The sequence below is a fragment of the Siniperca chuatsi genome, linkage group LG5, assembly GCF_020085105.1.
Source record: "Siniperca chuatsi isolate FFG_IHB_CAS linkage group LG5, ASM2008510v1, whole genome shotgun sequence".
In the NCBI taxonomy this organism is placed as follows: Eukaryota; Metazoa; Chordata; class Actinopteri; order Centrarchiformes; family Sinipercidae; genus Siniperca; species Siniperca chuatsi.
The window spans coordinates 16,946,661-16,965,979 of NC_058046.1; the positions used below are offsets into that span (position 1 = coordinate 16,946,661).

At 39.3% G+C, this 19,319-nt stretch overlaps 1 protein-coding gene across 5 annotated transcripts in view; it reads left to right on the plus strand.

Annotated features, from left to right (window-relative positions):
* The window catches only part of LOC122876405 (EGF-like repeat and discoidin I-like domain-containing protein 3), a 117,749-nt gene that overhangs the window by 82,342 nt on the left and 16,088 nt on the right, over window positions 1–19,319 (plus strand). For all 5 annotated transcript variants that reach the window (XM_044196711.1, XM_044196712.1, XM_044196714.1 and 2 more), the window contains 3 exons: window positions 4,746–4,901; window positions 6,013–6,157; window positions 6,365–6,549. In XM_044196711.1, the coding sequence (XP_044052646.1) occupies window positions 4,746–4,901; window positions 6,013–6,157; window positions 6,365–6,549 (486 nt within the window). The remainder of the gene's footprint in view (window positions 1–4,745; window positions 4,902–6,012; window positions 6,158–6,364; window positions 6,550–19,319) is intronic.

A 19,319-nucleotide genomic window follows, 5' to 3' on the forward strand; every position in this document is an offset into this window, starting at 1 on the left:
ACTGAAACCTTTTCTTACACACCATAGAAATCAACCACAAAGAAGGAAAAAACAAAATGCTGATGTAATTTGAGTGTGTACCTAATGTCTGTACATGTGTATTATAGAAAAAGAGAGCATAGTGAGAGAGACAAGGCAAGTTTGTGAGTGTGTGTATGTGCTCACATGCATTTTTTTTTTACATAACAGTGCCACAGGGCTATTTGGTAGTTTAAAGGATACAGGGCAGTCTAATTGTTAGAATACTGCTGCAATTCCCTCAACAGTTTTCATCTCAGTGTGCAATCAACAGAGGACATTTTTTTCACTTTATATGACCTTTTGTATGCGTGTGAGGTCTTGCTTGTTCGTATGATTATATTCAGTAATAGTTAGTGGTCTTGGCAATATAAAGGAATGGAAGCTAGCCACTGTTTAGTCAGTTTCATTTTTACCCAAAGGCTGTAGCTGTAAATAAATGTGTTTTTGCCTTTTGAAATAAGGCTTAATGAGCTCTGGAGAGAATTTAATGGAAAGTATAAAAAAGTTATTTCATGTTTTTCATTATTTAGTAGAGGGCTTTCCGGTTCTGATATACGACATAAGTTAGTGAACATGTCCCTTACAGCAGCATTTGAGATGAAGAATTGGAAGTTTAAGTCATGATAAGGGCTAATGATTATTTTCATTATTGAGTACACTATTGATAATTTTCTCAATTCATCAAATAACCGTTAAAAAGTCCTAAAATAATGAAAAATGTCCGCTATAATTCCCCAGAGCCCAAGGTGGCCTATTTAAATTGCTTGTTTAGCAATCCAAAAAAATAGTAATCTAACTATCATATACTGTATGACTGAAATCATTGATAAATTGTTAAAATAGTTGCCAATTAATTTCGACTAATCGATTAATTGACTAACTGTTTCAGCTCTAGTCATGGTACATAACTCAAATTTTGGATTTCTTATGGTACTAGGCTCTAAATCTAGATGAAAACATAAATGACAAGAAAAAAACAAGAACATTAAAACCAAAATTCTCTGCACATGTTAACGCAGCCTGTGTCTTTGTTCACTGTAACTCAAGATCTGCTTTGTTACAAACGTAATAAATACGTCCCAGTCATTTTTTGCTGATGTTAGTATAACTATACCTGTGATCTCAAAGGGCCAATGGGAAATCAAAGATATGTTTGTCAATAGCACCATGACCTAAAGTAATTGATTTAATTTCTTAAAAAATACTGTAGAAAAACTGTTCCAAACATATCTGGGATGCTTCAAAATTCTGTTTCCTGTCTGAATACAGCCACAGGACATAATCAGTTCCAGGATGTTGCAGATAGTTACGTGCTGAACATTTTCTCACAATAGTGAATGTTTTTCAGAGAGAAAACTAGTTAAATCACACCATGCAAACAAGTAGTAATCCCTTTTGTTGCAAATAAAGTTAGAGAACAGAAATGATTTGATGCAGAAGTTCTTTTCTTCAGCAGCTCACGCATTTTCATACACAAGATACTGTGTGTTTCAGGAAAAAGGAAAGGGTGAAATAGTGAAAGGGTAAGAGTTCATTCTAAACTTTGTCTTCTACAGTGTTCCTACTAGCTCTCTTTTGCACAAAGTCTCTAAATCAAACTTAGAGAGTGCATATGTCTGCAAAGGACACAGAATTATGTAACTTTGTTTCTTTTTTTGTTTTCTTTTTTAATAATGATAGAGATCGGCATTAAAATATTCATAGTAGGCAATTACGCTGATTTTGAAAAAATGTCTGAATCATGGTCGATTGGTTGCTTAGAGTTTGTTTATTATGCATGTGTTATCTAAATGTGAGTTCAGTTGCATAATGCATTCAAGAATTATGGCAATTTTGTGAAATAGTTATAGTTACAGGAATATGGTATATTAAGAACAAAACTGACAACTTTTTTAGGTTGTACAAATATGTTATGTACTAAATTTGTTTTGGGGTAATCTTTGTTTCTCAGTGTAATCGTTCCCCCCTTCTGCCAATTTAAGCACTTTAGGCATTTTCCTGCAAACTGCCAAAGGTCTGCTCATGTTTTCAAGAATGCCTCACTTATACAAATAAATATATCACTATTAGCGCTGAGGTAACAGACGCATGTTTCTGAGTGCTCATTAAAATTGTAAAGGATCATCCCAATTACCCCGACAGTGGCCTTTTAGTGACAGGGCTTCTAATTAGTGTGAGAAGTATTTATCTCTATGGAGAAAACTGAGAAGAGTGAAGAAATGCTGGGAATGAGAAAGAATGGGTCATGAGGCAGCTCTGAGGCTATAAGAGGGGTCCTTACCTATAATTAACTTGATACGTTGGTTTAAGTATGTAGGAAAATATGTGTAATTGAGTCTTGTCTCTACAAATGGAAATTAGAAAGGAAATCCACGCTGCAATAGAATTATTATACATTACTCCATTCGTTTTTGACAGTTCAGACAAGGTTGGTGAACAGTTCTTTTCTTGTGCTAGATCCGTGAGAGCCAATACTCTAATCTCTAATGTCCTCAGGAGACACAGCTTAGAGTTTTTTCATTAACAAAAAAGGAGAGTATAACTCAGACTTCCTGTTTGAGCTTTTGCTCTCAAATATCTTACTTGTAAATTGCCTTATTTCATAGTAATGCTAACATGTCTGCACCGGAAAATAAGCTCAAGTCCCTGGAATACCATCCTGAATGTGGTCATATTGTCAGTGAAGTTAGACTTCCATTTCTCGTGGATCAGCTTTAAAATGGTTCATGTTCTTAAATAAAAACTGACTGCAGCTTCACAAACATAAACTGAAATATACTCTTATTTGTTTGCAATATCACATTAAAGGTCCAGTATGTAACATTTAGAATGGGCCTTTGGCAGAAATGGAATATAATATTTATAAGTATGTTTTCATTAGTGTATAATCACCTGGAAATGAGAATCGTTGTGTTTTCTTTACCTTAGAATAAGCCGTTTTTATCTACATAGGGAGCGGGTCCCCTTCCACAGAGGTCACCATGTTGCACCGCCATGTTTCTACAGCAGCTACTAAATACTACACACTGGACCTTTAAGTTATAGATTTTGCTGTCTAGAATACATGATCTTAAAAAAGGAAACGGTAAGAATAAATCCAAGCCATAGGAGTAATTGAAATTCTTTTTTAGTCTGCATTTCTGCCATTCCAGGTTAATGGTCCTTTGCTTAATACTCACTCAATACTGTATTATTGCTGCCCTTCTGTTCTGCAGCTATGGAAGACTAGACAGCTGTGTTTTTGTATTTTGTCAGAGGGTGAGCAAGACGAGCCAAAGTGTCTTTTTTTTCCTGAAAATGAAGCAGCTTGGTGTGAATGTAGTGCCAAAATGATTCATGAATATTTGTCATCACCGTTTATTTACTTTATCTTATTTGTCACAGACTATCACAAGCGTGAAACAGTATTATAATACCGAAATTGCCTTGTGTTATCCTGCCCTACTTTTTTTATCAATATTAATATTCACTGTAAAAATTAGGCTGTGTGTGTGCGTGTGTGCCTGTTGGTACAGTGTGTGAGTAACCCAACACAGCGCCACTCACCACAGGCTTCTTCATGTTGTCGCAGTGAAGTGAGCTGTCGTCAGCTGTCATCAGTCGTTGGGAAAAATAACAACATAACTCCAGCGAGACCTCCCTAAAATTATAAAACAAGGGCGAGTGAAGCACTTTTGTAGTCAACCAATAACGACTGTTTTAAAACTGACTGTAAAAAAACATGGATGTGACATGTGTAACATCACTCATAGGTCTCTGGGGCTTGCTGCCATCGTGTAATTGGAGCAAGCTATTCAAGTTTGGGCAAAGACATTCAAGCATGTGTGGAGATGAGGAAGCACCAACCACCACTACAAGAGGAGACTGAGACTCCTGTCAATCAAACAAGAATATTTCAAAATGTATCACTCTTTAACCTTTGACATTTTATAAATTGTTATATATATAAAAAAAGGATACATTAGAAGACTAATCAAATTACTTTTTGGAGAGATGCTTTATGGAAGGATCCTTTAGGAGTTATCATGTAGCAGCCATTAGTAATGTGCATCTTTAGCATTGGCCACTTAGTTTTAAGATACTAAGTAAAGAAAATAAAAGCAAACATGTAATATTAAAGCTCCATATGTGCACTTTGTGTATGTGTATATGCTGGCATGTAAATACTGAAACTTAATTAAAAAAACACATATGGAAACCCATCTAATGATGGCCAAATTCCAACCCTGCCAAACATGTTGCTAAATTGTGGAATACATACATTTTTTGCTGAAATGCAATCTATCAAAGTGGCCTGTCAGTGAAAAGCAAGTCAAAGTAAGCCTTAGACTGGTGTGTAGCACGTCCATCGTGCTTAGATAATAATGACCCTGCTTTGTGTACGCTAAGTAGGATCTATAGAAACATTCATCACTTTCCTCTTTCTTAGCTTTCTCTTTTCCTCTTGGCTCTCCAAGCCACTTTACATTGGCATCATATTGACAGTCTGCACAGGGTTGACAGACTGGATCTGGATCGTGAGGATTGATTAAATGTTCCATTTGATCACAGACTTTCTGAATAAGATGGATGGCCCTGACAGAAAAGATACAAGGGGATGAATTGATTCCCATGACTTACATGCACACACTGCTCATGCACACACACAGACACAGATGCATGCATTCAAACTGTCTGAAAATGAAGCTATAATTTTTTGATTTTGCCTTTTTCTGACTCCACAGATAAACCTGCAGAGAAAAATGAGGGTCACAGGCCTAATTACCCAGGGTGCAAAGCGTATCGGCAGCCCAGAGTACGTCAAGTCTTACAAAGTAGCCTACAGTGATGACGGGAAGACCTGGAGAACATACAAAGTCAAGGGCAAAGATGAGGATATGGTGAGACACACACGTGGGCACACAAGCACAGACATACACACCCACTGTCATGTCTCCACTCTTTCCCTTTAGCCTCTCACTCTGTAATACACAGACAAAGGTACACACACGCCCACACTGACACACATGCACACACAGCAACTAGAGACTGTGCACTCAGTCAAGGGCAGGGTGGAGGACATGATGAGATGGCTTTTTAATTAGCTAGCACACACCGGGCCCATCTTGCTGCCCCTTTACCCCCCTCCACTTTTATGACTTCTAGATTGAATTTTTATACTATTTGGGGATGAACAGCCACCAAATAGGCCACACAGCATTCTATCATTCCTGACAGCAAACCACGGCTGTCCTCCATTTGGCCGAGCTCCGAATGACCCCAACCTCCAAACTTCTTCAAAAATTTACTACACAGAACAATGAATCTGGTCTTTATTAATCTGTGATCTTAGTTTCGCTCATTGTCTGTCTCATATTTTTCTTATTTAGCGTGTAGTTGTCAGTTAAAGTTGGGCACACGGAAAACAAGAATGTGCATGATTGAGTGTAAATTTGTACAGTATTTTGGAAGTGGAAGTTGTAACCGTATGAGCAGACTGGGATAAATGCCTGTACAGTAGGACCTGTCAGTGTGTTTGAGGTAGTTACATGCCCTGATCCTTGACCTAATATAAGTTGGGGGTTGTTTCTCCACACTGACCAGTGACAGCTCCTATTACCTGTATCGAATGAAACACACTGCTCTATCTCTCCCTTGCTCTGTCTTTCTATATTGCCCTCTCTCTGCACCTCACACATGCACTACATCAGTCACTCAATTCAGAGAGTTTCTGTTAGACTGTCTCAGGTCATTGGGATAAAACACTCCAGGAGGTATAGCGATATAATTGAGCACTAATTTAAAAGGCACCACTGTTCTTATGAATTACTGGCTCAAATGGCGCGAGAAATTGTCTATTTTTCCCTGTAATTCTAGCTCATTGACCTTGAATGACAGCAATTTGTTGAGTGTAGAGACAGCACCAGATAGACTGCTACATTACAGCAAAACTGATCTGCTTCACCATCCTCCCTCCCCGCCCCTCTGCTGTTATTTCATCCCCTGCAACAGATTTTCAGAGGAAATGTCGATAACAACGCTCCATCAGCCAACTCCTTCACCCCTCCCATTGAAGCCCAGTATGTGCGCATTTACCCCCAAGTCTGCAGGAGGCACTGTACCCTCCGCATGGAGCTGCTTGGTTGTGAGCTAACTGGTGAGTGAGCTCAGCTTTTTTCATCCAACTGTACACACAAATTAATCATAAAATGATTTGAAAATCCACTTCAGTATGCCTCTTGCACAGTTGTTTCATGCTGGGTTTTTGTGTGTGTGTGTGTGTGTGTGTGTGTGTGTGTGTGTGTGTGGGAGAGTGTTAATAATGTCAGAAAGGTTAGAACAAATCTGTTTTTGTTGTTACCAGGCTGCTCTGAACCACTGGGAATGAAGTCAGGCCATATCCAGGACTACCAAGTCACAGCCTCCAGCATCTTCAGGACGCTCAACATGGACATGTTCACTTGGGAGCCTGGAAAGGCCCGGTTGGACAAACAGGGCAAGGTCAATGCTTGGACAGCTGGACACAGCGACCAGTCACAGTGGCTACAGGTTAGACGCTATCTGAGCTAAATCTGTTATGTTTTAGCTACTGTAGAGATTAGATCAATATATTAGCAGGGAAATTAACAACAGACAGCCAGGTTCTTGCAGATAGCTGGTTTTCACTCTGCTGAAGGATTAGCTCTTACCTCCCTGGCATAGTAATTGATGGTGTGTAGGTGGTAATGCATACCAATGGATTCAATGATATTTTAATAGGGAAAGACTTCGTTGATGTGTGCATTGTCAGTTGTGAAGGAAATTGTATCTTAAAATCCTACCTCTATTAGCTAGCTCTCAGTATTATTCTTAGAAATAGTCAGTAATAGGTAGTCATTTCTTTTTTTTTCATGTCAGTCTTTTTTAATCCAACACCCACACTGTTGGAAGAGTTTAGCCCTGTTATCTTTGGCTGCAGCCCAGACTTTCTATCTCTATGAAAACAGCCAGTCCATTTGTTTTCATTACTGATGGCTGAAAATGTCTCCTCAAAGGGACAAGACACGTCTCTAAGTGAGCGTTTACACCCCAGTCTTTCTGCTTAACAATATGTGAGATTGATGGAGGCCTAGGGATTTTTAAGATACATAACAATCAGACTCAGTCATGACCAGTATATCCTCACGTATGGCCTTGTATATTGGATTTTTTTGGTTATTTTAAGATAAAAGGCAGTAAATGCTTTTTGCTTTTAGAGTAAGAAACCACATCTTACTTCAAGCTGTAAAACTGATAGCATAGAAACAATTGTGATGTGGATCATCTTCTCAGGGAATTGAAGATCAGAGGGATTTCTTTGATTTCTTTGGCCTTTCTGCTGCACTCGCTCCACGCATACCACCTCCCTAGCAGTGACACAGTTAGCACTCCGTAGTCACTTGTCTGGCCGTTATTAGATTGGTCGGGTCTTGAGTCAGATATGTTTTTTTATTACACTGAAAGCTTTTTGCAGAGGGTGATGGTATGCAGGAGGAGACAGGTACTTAGGCAGGCCCTATCCAGGCCAGGGAGCTCGGCGAAGCAAAATTGATTGCTGTGGGTAAAGGAAAACTTGTGGTCTCATATTACATGCTGTGCCGGCAGGAAAGGGGAGATGCTATACAGACGCATTGAGAAAATCAATGGCTTCCACCGCTGAGGACCATTTCTGCGCACACAGGCATATACAATAACTGGCTTTTGAAAGACATTAAGAGTTATATACTGTAGAGTGCTGTTTCACATTTATACTGATATAGCTGTTGGAACTTACCATTTTTTTGTATTTAGTGATCGTCTGATATGAATTTGTTAAGTTCCCACAATCAGTGTCTTCTATATACTGGCTGCCATGGCAAATAATTGATTCTCAGTGACATCAGTGAATGACTTTAAACCTTACAGATTAATGGAATTAATCGGCCCTAATGACAAATTAAGTATTCCTATTAATCAGGACAACTGCTCTAGTGTGCAGTGTAAGCAGTGGGAAAGTCTTTACAGACACAGAATATCAAACTGGATTTCTTGATGTGTAGGACTGGACGAGATCTCATTTCAATATCAAACAGTGGAGTCACGAGCTGATACACAGATTTCATCTCTTATGCTACCAGCCTTTGAACAGTACATAAATATATTTCCAAGCTGTAGATATTCTGGGGGGGAGGTGTTTTTATTTTTCATAGTAGTAGTTGTTTACCTAAATATGTTTTATAGTGTATCCATGGTGACAAGACATGCTATACTGACTGAACATCTCAGTTTAACAAGACATTAACAATACATTCATTTTCATCTTTAGAGGCTAGGGATTAAATTGACACATTTGTCCAGTTAGTGGTCAGTCATAGAGATACGAGATATGTAATGAATCATTTGAATGTAATCATTTGATTGACAAGTTGAGAACATAGTTTTCAGCTGACTAAATACTTCAGAATTGAAATTTTGTGCCACAAAACAATGTCAAATCTAAACAAAAACACCAAGAACTGGATATGTTTGGAGACTGTCCAAGCTAAAGTTATTCTGGCCTGGCAGTAGATAAAATTACACAGAGGGAGACTGAACCAGAATCTTTCAAGATGTTTTCAAGAGAGGAGTTGAAACTGTCAGACTGAGCTGCCAAGTGTTCCAGCTGGCATAAGCTGATTAGTTAATTATGCACATTAACATGTCCACAAAGAAAAGAGAAATTGCCAGAGACAGTAGCTACTTTTTATTTTCAGTGTCCCTGTTAATGCAACACATGCACTGCAAATGTTCTGGCAACTACTGTTCCAGGACTGTGGAGAGCTTTTTTGGTGGATTATGGTAAATATTCCTCAGTCAAAGAAATAAGCAAGGTTGGAATGGAGTGATTGTGTCTCTTCATCTTACATCTCTATTGCAGTCAACAACGTACTTAGCAAGGATTCACTTTCCTGAATCATGAGGTCGAATTCTGAATCACATTTCATGTTGTGGGTAGCACTGGACAGGTTCCAGGTGGTATCTCCACTGACAGGAAGCAAAGAAGACTTAAAATAAGTTTTGTGCTGTCTCCTAAACTGCAGAGAACAAGTAGTCCATTCAGACCTGTACTCACTTTGATGTACAGATTAGCACCACTGACAGGCCAGGTTGTTACATTGATACATATTTTCTGAGGCCATTTTTATTTAAACATCTGAAATAAAACTTAAAATTTTATATCAAACTTATTTTTATTTACATCTTGAATAAGTTTAATGTGGGTCCACAGTAATGACATGCTGACATTGATCTTAGACCAAGTTTGAGAACATCAGCTAATCAGATGAAGTTCTTGAGTAAAAAACAGATATCCAACATCATGTTACACTGTGGGTATTGAAACACTGTTCACACTTAAGTGACTGCAGAGAAGGATTGTGATGCCTTTAGATGCACTAATTCCAAATAAATATGCAGACAGAAAACTATTTTAGAATACTTTTAATAAATTTTGTAATATATAAAGTTTACCCTTCTACAAATACACACTTCTCACTTCAGTTTATTTAATGCGTTGTTGAAATAAAGATTTCTCAAATAATCTGAGTGTGTATGTAATATTATAGTTATACAGTCTGTTATATTCACAGATCCATTCAACACTGACAGACTTGTAATCCTCTGAGATGTAAATATATTAGATTAATAGTTGGCTATGAATTGGACATTGGCAGGTTGACAATGTATTGTTATTCAAGTAGGTTGAAAAGATCACAGGTCTCAAATTGCATTCACCTGAAGACTTTAAGAATGTTTTCTCACACCCTTCTGAGCTTACAAATCCCTGTGGCAAAGCAGAAGAAAGCTTGCTTTGGTCGGGTGCCATCTTTAAATTTTGTACACAAGATTAAAAAAAAAAACTTTAGTTTAGCCACAGGAGAGTGGCAGATTCAAGTATAAACTTTGCTGTTGTTTTCTTTCTTATGAGGAAATTCGCTTCTTTTGAAGTGGTAGCTTGGTTCACAAGTGAAAAAAACAGAAAGGTTTTTAATTCTGTCAGATATGTTTCACATAGTGAAACATATGATATTATCATATCATATTGTCATATCTATTATTTTTGCCCCCCTTTTTTCTCCCAATTTGGAAAGAGTTCTCTAGTAACTGCACTGCTATGTAACGCCACTTTTGGCTATCGCCTTATACTATTTCCCCAGTTCCAACCAGTTGCCAATGCAGCAACAAGAATAAGAACCCTCTCTAGGCTTCTGCAAAAACGGCCAACTGTGTTTGTTATGTATAGGCATAAACATGCAACATAACTCAGCCCAACAAAATGGCCTAGATCATTCCATAGAGTACATTATTTATAATGCATATCATGTACATCTGTACAGTAAATAATGACGAGGTGTAGGTTTTCTTTAAATAACATCCCAGCATGTAATGTACAAATGTCTTATGTAGACATGGCCATCTGTAGACACTGATGCAAAATGTGCCACTTAATTTCCAACTTGTTAAATTTATTTGTAGTCTGCAAAGGTTACAAAACAAGCTATGAAAGTAATTCATTTCTGGTGGTTCATTTGTTATCCCCTGTCTCCAAGGTTTTCACACCCAATTATCTCCTTAAAGTGATAAATATGTGTGGTGTGTGGCTGTGGCACCCTGATAATCACCTCTGCCTCTGATGATGCAGAGTGAGCTAAAACTTGCATTTGAAAACTTTGAGAGAACAACAGTAGCCCCTATGCACATGGTACATTGGTGCTAATGTGAAATTCAGCTTACAGTTAATGTCAAGCATCAGTGCACACGTTGGCTAATGTGGTAATGCAGTACGAGCTGTAACATGACATTCTTTTTTTGCCAACAAGTCATTTGTGTGCCTGACCAGGTAACGTAAGTCATCATGGATAAGTAGACCAAAGGCCTGCATATTATATATTTACATGCAGTTTTACTTATGTTATCTGCATCTATGGAGTCAAAGACTGGATCGATGCTGATGACTTAAATTTCTTCAACACAAATTCTTGGTTTCTATGGTGTCTCCACCATCACATGCAGTAATTAAATAATAACCATTTTCCATTTTCCTTTTCTACTTAAGTGAACAAAGATCAATTTTTACATTGTATTGACAGATTTACCGGAATATTGTTGTCACTGTTTGGTTTGAAACATGGTTGGACCCAAAATAACACCCAGTTGCTGGCGAGATTAGAATATGGAAGTTTTTTGTATTTTTTTACTGAAGGCAGATCAGTAAAATCACAGGATCCCAGGAACATGAGTAAATGTAGACTAACATATGCAGAGCAGAGCACACATAACAACTAAGCAAATGACTACTGTGAGAGTGCATAGGCAGATCTTGATGAGGTAAATAGTGGCAGCTTTGCAGGTAATTCACTGCATGCACATTGGGGGAAAAGTGTCTCTCTGCTGGAACACACAGAACCAAGGAGAAACCATGGTGGGAGACTATAAACCCAGACAAGGAAGACAAAGACAAGTGGAAAAACATAAGTGAAGTTGCCTATCACAGTCACAGCTGTATCAAGCCTGTCGAGTGAGCCTGATTATTGAGGAAATGGTGGTACCCTCGATGGTCAGGGTGGATCAATATACAGTAGGTGCTATGATGAAACTTTGCTTGAGCTCCACAGACAGTGTGTCTGGAGTCTAAGTGAATGATGTTAATAGGGTGTAAGAATAATAAATGGCACTGCCACAAAAGTGTAGCTTTTGGTGGTAGAAGTTGGCAGTCCTCATAAAATATTGCAGCTGTATGACAGAACTGGGTTGCAGCCATTTGTTTCCTGACTTTGGTCAAATTCATCTGTACAGTACATGGATGCCAGAGACGATGAAGCCCAGCAAACAGGTGGTCAAGACACTTAATTCACACTTTTTGGATTTGACAAATAACTGATTCTCCCCCACTGAGGAACCTTGGACAAATGTTGTGCACGTTCTTGAAGGGATGTGCAGAAAATTATAGTGTCATCCAGACACAGATAGACAAAGCATTAGAACATGTCATCAAGAAAATTGTTGTTGAGTACTTTGAACACAGCAGGAGGGTAAGAGATCCTAGTAGTCACCAGATACTGTGTGGTTTAATTGTCATCTTCCACTCATTGCCTTAATGAAAGAACGTGAGATGATAGACATGCACAAGCCAAGCTTTAAAAAGAGATACACTACAAGGCGGATGATGGTTATAGTGTTTAAAACTCTATAATCAGTGTATGAGAGAGAGGGACTTGTCCTTATCTATGAAGAAGGATGGATGATCTCTGTAGCTAGTGTCTTCTAAATGTATTTCTTCATTTCTACATATCTTATTTTTGGGCCTCGTAAAAGAGTACAGTTTAGGAGGAAATATTGCATGGCAGAATGGTATGGTCTGTCTTGGGCTGAAGTGGCCACTCAATTTTTAATGAAATGAAATATTTGCATACTCAAGGAATACTACAAGTGATTGTGGGAGTCCTCAAGGTCATGGAGACAGGAGAAGATACTACATTCATACATTCTTCAGACATTTAGCACAATGGTACTGGCTTTTAACCAAGGGAGAAAAGTCCCAAACATTTTTCATCCAAGGCACTGACTTCCTTCAATTTCTATAAGTCAAGTGGATATACTTAATTCATGGTCCAAAGCTCTACAGATAAAGCATTCCTTGGATCCAAAGTCTACTAGCACCAAGTGGATGGCGCTGGTTATACCAGAGGAGATTGCCAGCAGGCTGAATGTCAGAGGGTCATCTTCTCCTTCTCGCCTTCTCCTTGTCTTGCGATTGACAGAGCCTTTTTCTGTCTCATCCAGCTCATTACGTCAACCTATAATTAGTTGATTTTGTTTAACTGAGTGAAGCAGATTAGGATCTTCTGCATCAGTTGCTAGCTTTATATATGAAACCTGTGTATAATAATAATATCTTTATTTATATAGCACTTATCAAAACAAAGTTACTAAGTGCTTCACATAGCAAGCAAAAAAATGCAATGAAATAGGTTTGCAAACAAACACAAACAGTTGCAAACAAAGGCAGACTAAAATACTGCAGCATAACTAGCAGAGCAGAACAGAGCACATACTCCAAGTATAGATATACACATACAGTATAACAGTAATGAGTGGCAGTGAGAGATGAGGCATTGAATGAATGTAGGCACATCAGTGATGAAGAAAGACTTAAGACTTACTTAAGTACAAGGACCTTGCATAATAAACTATGTACATTTTATCATATAGATTTATACGAACATTAAAGTCATTAAATTAATTTCAGAAATAGTAGTTACTGGGATAATTCTGACTCAAAATAAGAGTTTGACATCTTAAATATTGTGTTATAACCCTTATATTACCATAATGTAATGTTTGAGATAAAAAACATGGTAAATTCGTAATATGGGCTTGTCATAAAAATGATTATTTACAGCTCAAATGGTGAATCACTTTCAGTGTCAGGTGTCTCATTTATGTTTCAAATGCTTTTCATAATTTTCTTTTCTACAGTTGTTCTTAATTGTCTTTAAAGTGTTCATCACACTATAAACATTTTAAAGTATGTTTTATTAATAGTGTAATTCAAAATGTCCTTACATTATTTAATTTATCCAATTACATTTGGATAAATGAACGTACTACGGAAGTAAATTACCCCAGCTGTTTGACAATGGCTCCTAAAGCATCAATGCATGTTGACACTTCACATAGAGCATTGTACCATGTGGAGTAGAGGCTAGAAGGAACAATAAGTAGACATAATGCAAGACTGATTCCTGCTTAGTGCCTGTGAGCGTGCATTTGTTGTAATCAAACCGGATATTATCATTACACCAATTTTGCCGAGCACAACTTCCTAATCAAATCGCTACTTCAAATACAGCGCTGCTGACAACAAACTCTATTTCTTTTAATCAATAGAATTAGCTGGGTGTTTGTTTCATCCATCCACAGAGGAGAATGGCTTTAATTTGTCCCATCGAAACTCTCATCTCTTCTTGAGTGTTAATGCAGCAAAGATGAAGCGTGTCCCTTCTAAAAACAGAAAAGTTGCCTCAGAGAGAGTAAAGGCATTGTAGCATGAAAGGATTTAAGAGGGATTTTGATCATCTGGAATAGCAATGATCATGTCTTCATTTCAAGAACAAGAGGCTAGTACTTTGCTGAAATTACCCAGCCCAGTTTGAGAAATGTGAGATTAAATTTGCACCATGAAGCCATTGTACAGTGTGCGCATGATTATAAGACTCGGCAAGTTTTTTGAAAATGGAAGATCATATTAAGGGGGATTGTTGTTGGTCATTATCGGACTTCTGCATGTCAGATGGGACCTGTCTAATACTGGATATCTTACTGTTGGCTAGCCAGTTAGGGACTAACTGTAACATATTACAAAATGTATTCTAATTTGAATAGACATAAATGCAATATGTTGGTATCTTGAGAACATTATCCAAGAATTTGAGAAGAATTTTAGAAAGAATCCAGACTAATTTGGAAACACGGCGGATGTAAATTTCATTAAGGCATTATCGTCAGAGCCTCATTTTAATCTTGTCCAATACAGCTCTTTCTTTGCTCTATTTTATTCAATTTCCCTGCAGCTAGTATGGTGATTCAATTAGCTTCCAAATGAAGTTACGGAAGGGATGGTAAATCCATCTGCTTCCCTGATTCAGTTGGATGGTTTTTAGTGTCCCCTCCCTCCAACTATATCTTTAAATATACAGGTCTGCTTGGAACCTGTGTAATGTTGTTCTTTTGTTTTCATTATCCGAGGAAGCCATCTTATCCTTCAACACCACATCCTGATCCTCATCTCCTTCTCTCTACCTCTGTCCCTCTCACTCCCTCTCTGCTAACGTAGGATGCATTTATCTGTTTTATCTTGGGATGAGTGATTCATGAGTCTGCAGCAGCGCCTGCTGTAATCGTGGGATCTGCAGGAATTGTCAGAAGTGAAGGCACCAGAGCTTAAATCAGTGCAGCAGAGATTGGGTCCAGTGTGTTCTTCATGTGTATCTTATGGTTTAAATCAGACATCTTTCTGTTATGCACCCAGGAGAGTGTGGACGGCACTTAAATAGCACTGCTACATGCTGTAAGCTACAGTAATATAATTAATTCAGAATAGTCCAAAGTTAAGCTAAGGCTCTGTAGAAAGCTGGGCATTGATTTATTTCAGGGTAAGTATCATATTGCCAGACCACTTATGTCCATAAATACTATTTTGTAATTTCATGGTTTCCTTTTTTATGTGTGAAGCACACTATGTTTTTTTGTGTGTGTGTGTGTGTGTGTGTGTGTGTGCGCGCACATGTGTGAGGATTTGATATGAATATTTTATATACCATGTGAGAAGCAGGAGAGATGAGCGAGAAATGATGAGCTGTGAGTGCAGCAGCCAGAGTCGTAAACGATTTTATTTTAACTCACCTATTTTGTAGGACCCTTTAAAAACCTGTATCATCATTGTTAGAATAGAAACATCATACTTCAAATCATTAAATCATTTCACATTTTACACTTGCTTAATGTTCCAACAGAAAGCATTTTTTGCCCCCTCCAGCATGAATTACATATTTGATTTTAGACAAGATCACACAGGGAGACAGACTACTTTAGATTTTATCAGTGAGTAAGTGTCCATCACATGTCTAGTCACGGTGAACATTAAACAGAGTGTGAAATCCCCCAAGTCCCTTACTAGTACAGCGTCAAGGCCATTTTTTACGCATACGGATCTGAGTCCCTCACTTTACTCATGCTGACACATGAGTGCGTATGCAACTCGATGGTTCTACAGATGTTGTTCTCCTTGCTGTAATAGCTCCAAATGATCCAGACTACCATGGTTGATTTCCTTCCTGTTCCTTTTGCCATGGCCAATTCCCTTCATAGTTCCATGCAACCATTTAGGCTTAACTTGACATCCCAACTAAGGTTCCATCTGTTTTATGGCTGTGTGCTGTGTTCTGAGTGGCCTATTAGAATTTCAGATAGTAATGTTTGTGCTTTAATGCACTGGCTTTGATGAAAGCCTGCCTTTGTTTTGGAGGAAAGAATAGGAATTAAATAATAGTTTAATGGTCTACATGTAAATATGCAATTTCTATTTTAAAGCACTTAAGTTATTGTTTTAAATTATAAATGGATAAATAAAAATGTCTACAAAACAAAAAGCTGACCTTTCAAGTGTTACAAGTTGTGAATGCATAATATAAAGTCTGACTTTATTAAAATGTTAGTATTTATAATACTACATAACACAGCTTTACCAATACTTGTAGTTTTGAGAAAATTATTCAGTTCTTCTCAAACAAGCAGCATTTGACAAAAAGATGACAAAATCTTCAGGAAGCTCACAGGATACACACATATGTCTATATGTTTTACTGATAACAAGACTAAGAGTCTACAGCCATGCTAGCCGCTCTGTGAGGCTGTACTTAGATACAGCGGTGCTTTGAGCTAAATGCTAACTTCAGCATACTAACATGCTGATAATGACAATGCTAGCATGTTGATGTTTAGCAGGTATAATGTTTACCAGAGTGGTTTTCGTCCCGGTCGTGGAACACTGGACCAGCTCTATACTCTCCATCGGGTGCTCGAGGGTTCATGGGAGTTTGCCCAACCAGTCCACATGTGCTTTGTGGATCTGGAGAAGGCATTCGACCGTGTGCCCCGGGGCGCTTTGTGGGGAGTGCTCTGGGAGTATGGGGTCCGGGGCCCTTTGCTAAGGGCTGTCCGGTCCCTGTATAACCGGAGCAGGAGCTGTGTTCGCATTGCCGGCAGTAAGTCAGACCTGTTCCCGGTGCATGTTGGACTCCGCCAGGGCTGCCCTTTGTCACCGGTTCTGTTCATAATTTATATGGACAGAATTTCTAGGCGCAGTCAGGGGCGGAGGGTGTCCGGTTTGGGAACCACAGGATCTCATCTCTGCTGTTTGCAGATGATGTCGTTCTGATGGCTTCTTCAAACCAGGACCTGCAGCATGCACTGGGACGGTTTGCAGCCGAGTGTGAAGCAGCTGGGATGAGAATCAGCTCTTCCAAATCTGAGGCCATGGTTCTTGACCGGAAAAAGGTGGTTTGCTCTCTTCGCGTGGGTGGGGAGTCCTTGCCCCAAGTGGAGGAGTTTAAGTATCTCGGGGTCTTGTTCACGAGTGAGGGACGGATGGAGCGTGAGATTGACAGGCGGATCGGTGCAGCGCCTGCAGTGATGCGGGCGCTGTATCGGACCGTTGTGGTAAAGAAGGAGCTGAGTCGAAAGACAAAGCTCTCGATTTACCGGTCAACCCACGCTCCTGCCCTCACCTATGGTCATGAGCTTTGGGTAGTGACCGAAAGGACAAGATCGCGGATACAAGCGCCGAAATGGGCTTCCTCCGCCGAGTGGCTGGGCGCTCCCTTAGAGATAGGGTGAGGAGCTCAGTCACACGGGGGGAGCTCGGAGTAGAGCCGCTGCTCCTCCACGTCGAGAGGAGCCAGCTGAGGTGGCTAGGGCATCTGATCCGGATGCCTCCTGGACGCCTCCCTCGGGAGGTGTTCTGGGCATGTCCCACCGGGAGGCGGCCCCGGGGAAGACCCAGGACACGCTGGAGGGACTATGTCTCTCGGCTGGCCTGGGAACGCCTCGGGATCCCCCCGGAGGAGCTGGAGGAAGTGTCTGGGGCGAAGGAAGTCTGGGAGTCCCTGCTTAGACTGCTGCCCCCGCGACCCGGCCCCGGATAAGCGGAAGAAGATGGATGGATGGATGGATGTTTACCATTTTAGTTTAGCGTTTAACATTTTCTAATTAACTCTAAACAGAAAGTACGTCTGAGGCTGATGGTAATGTCATTAGTTTTGCAGGTAGGCCTATTTGGTCATAAATCAGTATGGAAACTTTTGGACAGTTGAAATTTTGACCTTGGATCACCAAAGTTATTACAATTCATTCTGAAGGGAAGATGTCTGTACCAAATTTCACGACAATCCATACAATAGCTGTCAAGACATTTTACTCAAAACCACAAATGTCAACCTCTTGGTGGTGCTAGAGATGACCAAAGTCTTTAGAATACATCCTCTGGGACCATGAATGTCTGTACAAAATTCTGTGTCAATCCATCTTGTAGATATTGAGAAATTTCATTGGATAAATGAAAATTATGACCTGCTGCTGCTAGATAAGAAATCAGGGGATCACCAAAATCAGTAGGCACTATTGATATCTGTTTTAAATTTCATGGCCAAAGTAGTGAACAGACATTGCCCTAGAGCCATTCTAATTCCATGGCTAAAAACGTTGACTGCACTGTGAGCATCCTGCTTTTGAAAGAGAGATTTATTCTGGTCTTTGCAGATTGCTTAGGGTTATCTACATGCAGGTGTCATTCATTATGTGTCAGCATACTGTGAAGATGGGAATATTATAGATATTCAGATAGAATAACAAAGACTTTCAGTTACATGCAAATGTGCTGGCATGAAGACTGGAGTGAAGAGGCGGAGGGAGGAAGAGGGGGAGGATGTTCAATGCATAGCAATGTCAATGCCATGTAAAACTGTTTGGCTTATAAATTTGTGTGTTTGCCACCATTTTGCAATTCACTGTGAGTCACTCCACAGTGCTTTTCATATATTTATATCCCCAGCATTTTGGCTGTACGATGTGCCTTGACCAGCCAACCAGCTGACTCTCTTAATGTACTGCCAAAACAAGTCATCTTGCTCTGTAACAAAGACATCTATCCTCATGTCAGAACAGTTCATTCCACATGGAGATGTTTCTTCCAGCAGAGTGCATTTGATTCACATTCCACATTTAGCACTTTCAAAAACATGGTATACATCAAATTTCAAAAAGGAGAAAATATTGGAATGTGGTCAGTGCCATACTAACCAGCCTGAAACAATATGATGCAGCCATGAGGGAACTTTCTCTGTATGACATTGCCTTTACTATCCTCAGTGCTCCAAGGCAACTGACTCACACTTCTGTCTGCACATCTTCCCTTCTCTGTGTGAATGCTCAGCAGGAATTCATACCTTCTGACATCCCACCACCCCATGTGGAATTACCGGCCACTTAAGGTGTCAGACAGGAGATTCACTCTCTGTGTGTGTGTGTGTGTGTGTGTGTGTGTGTGTGTGTGTGTGTGTGTGCTGTGCAGCATGTGTGTGTCCCATAAAACCCATACTGAAATTTAAAGGAGGACTTAACATTCATTTCAATGTAATGTAAGGTCCTACACAACATGACAAACTAGTGAGTGAGACATATATTCACAGAAACACAAAAAAAATGAAAAATCAAACAATACTGTA